The 7,500-nt window shown below is 42.5% G+C and overlaps 1 protein-coding gene across 7 annotated transcripts in view; it reads right to left on the minus strand.

Annotated features, from left to right (window-relative positions):
• Window positions 1-7,500, minus strand: part of LOC125027736 (NGFI-A-binding protein homolog) — a 348,334-nt gene that overhangs the window by 32,831 nt on the left and 308,003 nt on the right. For all 7 annotated transcript variants that reach the window (XM_047616850.1, XM_047616854.1, XM_047616853.1 and 4 more), the window contains exons 11-12: window positions 7,074-7,185; window positions 6,278-6,459 (exon numbers count right to left, since the gene is read on the minus strand). In XM_047616850.1, the coding sequence (XP_047472806.1) occupies window positions 6,278-6,459; window positions 7,074-7,185 (294 nt within the window). The remainder of the gene's footprint in view (window positions 1-6,277; window positions 6,460-7,073; window positions 7,186-7,500) is intronic.

Genomic DNA, 7,500 nt, shown 5'->3' on the forward strand with positions numbered 1-7,500 from the left:
AGCTCTTAACACAAAGTTAATGACACTGTTACTATTACAATCGCTATTATTATTGATCATGTTATCATTAACCTGATTATCCTATCCCATACCCTTGTTATCATTTTCACCAATATCACAACTTCATTATAGTTATCGTTAACATCATTATAAGGCATCATTATTATTATGATTACTGCCATGAGGATAGCGGTCATTTGCATTCCCATCATTACTAATTTCATCATCTAAAAAAACACAATTATCAATATCAGCACTATAACTCTAGTTCGATTTAACCCTGCCGATGCCTTCCGTTAAGACCGCCAGCCTTCCCCGCGACCTGTTCTTCGCCTCCATGAATCTCATCACATATGTTACTACAGACGATTATAGCTATTAATTATATTATCGGGGAAAGGGGTATCTATAGGCACATTTATCGGACCCATTGCATATAAATGACTGTTTGGAGGATTTTTATATGCGCCATATATCGCCTGCGCCGTTAAAAGAGAGCCGGGCAATTTCATTTTGCGTTTGTTATTTACGTCTAAAACAACGGAAGAGAGGGAAGCGCACCGAGAGCATCCGTTTTCCTTCGCAAGCCAAATGGAAGTTTCTTGATTTTATTCGCCTTTTGCGTTTCTCAAGCTGATTACTAGCAGTATCTTGATGTTCATTATGACTGTTATAATGTCTGTCTCGGGTTATTCCTTTTACTTTGAGAGTTCTGGTGAATTTCTCTCTTTCTGTCTGCGGAAACTTACTGGTCTGAAACTCGTCCGGTGATGAGACTGACTGTCTTATAAAATTTTCGGAAAAAATGAAGTTTAGTTTTGTGATTGAGCGCGAGATGTCAGCCCTCGAGGAAAATATACGTTTATGGATATTCCTTTATACCACAGTTGGATGATACTAATAATGGTACAAGTAGTAGTGATGATAAGATAACAATAATAACAACAATAATAATGTATCATTATCATTGTAGTTATTACTATCATCACAATCATCATCATAATTACTATCATTGTTATTATCATTATCATCATTATCACTTTTATTATCGTTGTTATTAATATCCACACAATTATTATCAGCAGCAGTAGCATTATCACCATCATCATCATTGTTATGAACCTTATTACCAGTATTATCAATGCCAACAATAATTATGATAATGACGATAATAATAAAAATAGTACTACTATCATTAACACCAATAATCTTGCTATTGATGTTTTACCGTAATCAGTATCACCGTTATCATCATAATTGTATACATCATTGTTTTATCACAGATATCGTAGCCATTACCACTACTTTTTTATACTGTAACCGCTCCCGACAGAGAGAGAGAGAGAGAGAGAGAGAGAGAGAGAGAGAGGAGAGAGGGAGGAGAGAGAGAGAGAGAGAGAGAGAGAGAGGAGAGAGAGAGAGAGAGAGAGAGAGAGAGAGAGAGAGAGAGAGAGAGAGAGAGAGAGGAGAGAGAGAGAGAGAGAGAGAGAGAGAGAGAGAGAGAGAGAGAGAGAGAGACTTTCCCACGGCAAAACTGGTCCATTCCTGGACAAAACTCCAACATCATATTATTTTCCATCAGCGTGGGCGCATCAAGACGCGAATGGAAAGGTTGCTATTGTAAGGACAAGTTAAAAATCTTATTTCTCATTTTTCCTTCTCTTCCTTTTTTTTGTTCCGTCATTCTTTCTCTGCAGTTTTCGAAACACTACAAATAGCAGTGGTCAAGGGAGTCCATATTCGAGCGGCCGTCTTTTAATGTCAGGCTCTGTATTAGGAGATAAAAATGGCAAAAATGACCGAGGCTGTAGCCAAAGAAATGGGGTTCTATAGAAGGGCAGAACCTGCATGGCCAAGAAAAATAGACATTGGCAACCCGCCGTCCACCGGCTCCAACAGGACCGCCATAGAAAACGCGACCTAAATCAACATGGGGTAAAAAAATGAAAGATAAAAAATGGAGAGAGAGAGAGAGAGAGAGAGAGAGAGAGAGAGAGAGAGAGAGAGAGAGAGAGAGAGAGAGAGAGAGAGAGAGAGAGAGAGAGAGAGAGAGAGATAAAAGATGATCACAAACAACGGCGCTTTCCCTCCTTTTATGTAGAAACTCTGTCTTCAGGATGCTGGGTCAAATATATACGTATAAAAAAACACAGATAAAGTATTCAAATCTAAGTACGGCTGAAACCCATTAAGGTTTTATGGTTTAAATGTTGTAGGGTTATGTCTGTTCTGTGTGCTTTTATATTGCATTTAGACTCGGTAGAGCTGAAATTTAGATGAATTTTAACTGAATAAGTGAAACAAAGCGATGTTTTATCCAAAGGGAGCGAAACCCGGTCCATAGTGCAATAGTTCTCGATAACATATGAACACACCTCTAGCACACATCGCATAACTCATTTTCACAATGTAATGTGAATTCTTCTGATAAATTTTGACGATTATATATAAAATAAGAAAAAAAAAAATAGCCCTCGACCACAATGGAGTACTTTTTTCGGTTAACCTGTTCAGTGAATCCACCCCCTGACCAGGACTCACTAACTGTATGCTCGAGAGAGAGAAAGAGAAAGAGAAAGAGAGAAAGAGAGAGAGAGAGAGAGAGAGAGAGAGAGAGAGAGAGAGAGAGAGAGAGAGAGAGAGAGAGAGAGAGAGAGAGAGAGAGAGAGAAGAATAACGACAGAATAAAGAGAAAAAATAGGAAGAGAAGAGGGAGAGAAAGGGGGCACAGAAAATGATCCCCTTTGGCAACTCCCGTCAGGAAGGATCGGCAGGAGCAAATAGATGGTTAAAGCTTTTGATTTATGATAGGATGGGAACTCCCTCTCCCTCTCCTCCCTCTCCCCCTACTTCACCCTCTCCTCCCTCTCCCCCAGGCTACCCCGCACCGCCCCCTAACCTGACGGAGGTGCCTCTGGGGGAGTTGGGGGCAGGGAAGGGGGGGGGTGAGGGGGGAAGCAGAGCGGTTGATATATCACCACGACTGAGGAGAAGCCGCGTGCGAGACTCGGGGCGGGAAATGCGAGTGGATCTGTGACAACTCCTCAGTCTATGTGTTGAAAGGGACGCTGAGAGTGAGGGGGACAACGAGCATAAAAGGAGAGTCAAGTTTTGAATATTTCTTTCTCATAATCGGAATTGATTTTGACGATGTATACTTATTATTTACGCGATATTTGAGATTTTCTTCAACCGTGTTAAAAGAAGAGTGTCAGCTAAGCATGACAATAAAATTATGTGTAAATAGTGACACCTTTTTTTCAGTATCATTGCATGATCGTCAAGCTTGAGTTTTCTCACGCAAGACGACTTTTATTCAAGCAAGCATGGACGTTAGAATGATGATATGACTGAAAATAATCATGTTTTTCATGATAACCGATGATAATTATGATAATTGCAACAACAGTTTTAATAATAATAATAACAATAATAATAATAATGATTATAATTATAATGATAACGATAATGATGATGATGATGATGATGATGATGATGATGATGATGATGATGATGATGATGATGATGATGATGATGATGATGATGATGATGATAACAATAATGATAAAAATAATAATGATAATAATAATAATGATAAAAATAATAATGATAATAATAATAATAATAATAATAATAATAATAACAATACTAATACTAATACTAATACTAATACTAATAATGATAATAATAATAATAATAATAATAACAATAATAAATATAAAAAAGTAACAAATATGAGTAAATAATAATAATAACAGCAACCTAATGGCAAAAATCCCATTACCGAAGCTGCCGACCAAGACCGGAAGGCGCCCCCGCCCGGCCGCCCCTTCAGCGCTCCCGCCGCCCGCGCGCGCGACCCTTGGCGGCGATCAGCAAGGCGGAGCGCCGCTCACGCAAACTGCGTGCCCTGAACACAGGTGTTCGCGGCCTCGCCTCGCTGCGCGGCCTTGATAAATCACCACATCACCATAATGACCTTCTCCATAAATTGGGTCCGGCGACCTTGTTTGATCGGCGGTGGACGCTAAATGGCGGTTATTAATGACGGGAGCGCCGCGGCCCCGGTCACTCGCCCCCTACCCCCTCCTTCCTTCCCGGCCTCCTCCCTTCGGCCCTTTCTTTCCCGTCCTTTATGTACCCGACGGGACTCGGTTCTTTTCACGAGGAAAGGCCTTATTAATCACGCGGCGCGCCGCTCCGGGAGAGCTATGGGGCATGATGGATTCGCTCGCCAAGGGAAAACACCGCGCTGCGATCTATTGGCCTTTATCTGTATGTAAACATACATGCATACAGCCATATATGCCTAAGTATATGCACATGCATCACGTGCCTTTGTGTGTAGCCGCGCGGGCGTGTCTGTACGTGTGCGAAACGCCAAATACTGAGCATCCAAGGGCTGCCACAACCCAAACAAACAACAAATGTTGATTATCTAAACCGAACCAGCGGTGCCTTTTCGCGTGACCGAGGTCGCCTTCGTCGTTTGGGTCTTTATTGCTTTCATGCATCTGCCTGAACTGGTCATCAGTCCATTCATTCAATCAAATCTCATGACTGGTCCTCAACCGACTCTCCGTATGTTTGCATAAGCATGTCTGTGATAACATGTACGTTTGGATCTGCATGCATTTGTGCACATGTACTGTGCGTCGACCCCTCCGTGTGCGCACCTACACGAATCTAACTCTAACTTATGTAGCGAGTCTCGTAAGTAAACCATGTAGCGGCGAACTCTAACTTTAAGTTTAAGAACTAACTTCTCAGACGAAGCACCCTTGCAGAACTCTTGCTCGCTGCGTATAAATCGACTTAATCACTAGACTTTTAAGTTCATCTAACCTCCTAAACCAGCAGATTTGTTCGGTAAACATGTCGTATTTTGAGCTCATTGTCAACTTCCCTTGCTTGCCCCCCCCCCCACCCCCACCCCAGCCACACACAAAAAGTTCGCTAAAGAAATATTTTAGAAGACACGAGTTTACCCAAGAAAGTTACAAGTTACATTCATACTCGATTCTATTTTCGTCCAATTTACGTTTATGTGAATTTGGACATTTATAGCCGGAAATGTATCTACCGTGTGGGTAAAATATAATAGTTTATGCAAATATGGTTCTTTATCATTACAAAAACCGTGACACACTGGAGGGTTCGCGAGGTGCCTGGAATAGCGCTGGCTGTGTAGCGAGTTTGCGCTACACGTCGGGCGGGGCTGCTGGGGGAGGGGGGGGGGGGGAGGATGAAGGGTCAAGCCCAGCAGATTTTTGCTAATTGAAAACAAAGCCTTTTAAATTACAAGTATATTTATTTGTTTATAATATAACACCAGTCGGTTAAATCCATAGACAAAAATGAAGGTATTTCTATCCTGCGAACATGGAATTAATGCCAGTGAAATTACTGATAACAATAAAACAAACTGAATATCACAAAAATAAATAAAGGAAAAGTACAATGCAAAACCCAAACAATCACTTAAACCTATTGAGGATCTCCACTACACTATTTGGCACTGTGGCGGTTCCCACAGCTTCGACGCTCCACCACATTGAAGAGAAGCCTGAGGTAGAAGGAGCTTGGCTAAGCTAAAGCACGAGCAGCTGGTCTTGCTTCTCAGAGCACGGTCGCCCGCTACTCGAGGCTCGGAACTTCCGGTCTTAAGCTGCATTTGCCGATCAAGCTTTACTTATTAGGCATCTTCACATGCGGTCTACATCCTAATTGATCAATTACACTTTTCCCTGATCATTCATTGCAAACGCTATGGGTAATAAATATATATACATCCTACAATTAACAACATTTTTCCATGATACGATATACTACAGGGAAATGTAACCGCGCATTGACAGAAAATCTTTATGTACGCTTGAAACTGTGAAATATGACAGATGTGACAATGATGTAAATAATGCAGTATCAATGTAATGATAATGATTTGTACTCATTGGTAAATGAACAAGAACATTAAACATTAGTTTTGGCACAGTTCGGGGCAAGAGAATCACATCTGTGCCTTGATAAAACAAAGAAACAAAACAACAATCTTAATCTAAAATCTCTTTTGCACATCATCCACATCTGCAAGCCATTCTTTGGGCACACGAGGCGAGGCGAGCCACAGATATCCGGAGGCACTGTGGCACCCCGCCTGGATCCAGTGGGGCGTCCTTCTCCCCCTGGCACCCCCCGTGTGCCACCACCACCACCACAGCAACATCTTCCTCCACATGTGCTCCTCTCAACCAACACATCACCAAGGAGGACTCACTTGCGCTGGGCCTTGAGGAGCTCGTTCTGTTCGAGGGTGAGCTGGGCGTGGCGGGTCTGGAGAGCGTCCATTTGGGAGGTGAGAGCCGACACGTCTCCGCTGCCCGAGGTGAGGGAAGTCCTCACCTCCTCGGCGCGCTCGCTCATGTGTCTCAACTCCTCGCTGATGGCCTCCAGGCGCTCCTGCGGGAGGGGAAGGGCGGGTGAGAAAGGGCGGGCGGGTGAGAAAGGGCGGGCGGGTGAGAAAGGGCGGGCGGGTGAGAGAGGGCGGGCGGGTGAGAAAGGGCGGGCGGGCTGCCTCTGCTCTGGTTAGGGCATTGGCAACATTCTAAGGAAGGGTTGATCGTGGTGCTTATGATAATAATAATAGAATTAACAAGAGCAAAATGATAATAACATTATTAGTAATAATGATAACAGAAGACAACAATAATAACAATGGTGATAATATCAACCATCATCATCACCAGCCTTATCATTACTACTCTTATTATAATTCTTATTATATCATAATCATAATAGCAATAACAATTATAATGGCAGCAGCAACACTTAAACATTATCATCTATCTTTAGTTGATTTATTCAGTAAAATTACTCTTTTGGGAAAAACAATGCAAAGTTAATGATTTACTGTTATTGTACCTGAACAATTATACACAAACACCCACAGAAGACTTAACATGCAACTATTGCAAAGAGAATCAGACGTGTAAACCGGAGGTGCTCTGGCCTGGTTTGAACGCGATTTACTTTCCCGTTTTCGAGCGTAACAAGCGAAGGTCAGGGTGTCTTACCTGTCTCTTTTTCCACTGGAGGTCGTTCTTGAGGTCACCTGTGTCATGACCTGAATCTGACCTTGACCTTTTAGTCCTGGGCTCCTCCTCGCGGCCTACTACAGTCTGGGACCTGTTAGGGAGACGCCACGGAAAGGTCATTCACAGGGAATGGAGCGAGAAGCTTGAATCATGCACAGCAAGGGAAGTTTATATCAGTGGTGCGGTGGCATTCGGGAAGAATGCACTATGCAGAGTGCAAACCTACAGAACTATATTTTTCTTTTAATGTTATGAACATTGGCATTATAATTTGTTTTTTGTAAAATTATCTTTTACGTGTACACACACACACACACACACACACACACACACACACACACACACACACACACACACACACACACACACACACACACGCACGCACGCACGCACGCACGCATACGCG

The sequence above is a fragment of the Penaeus chinensis genome, chromosome 8 (assembly GCF_019202785.1).
Source record: "Penaeus chinensis breed Huanghai No. 1 chromosome 8, ASM1920278v2, whole genome shotgun sequence".
Taxonomy (NCBI): domain Eukaryota; kingdom Metazoa; phylum Arthropoda; class Malacostraca; order Decapoda; family Penaeidae; genus Penaeus; species Penaeus chinensis.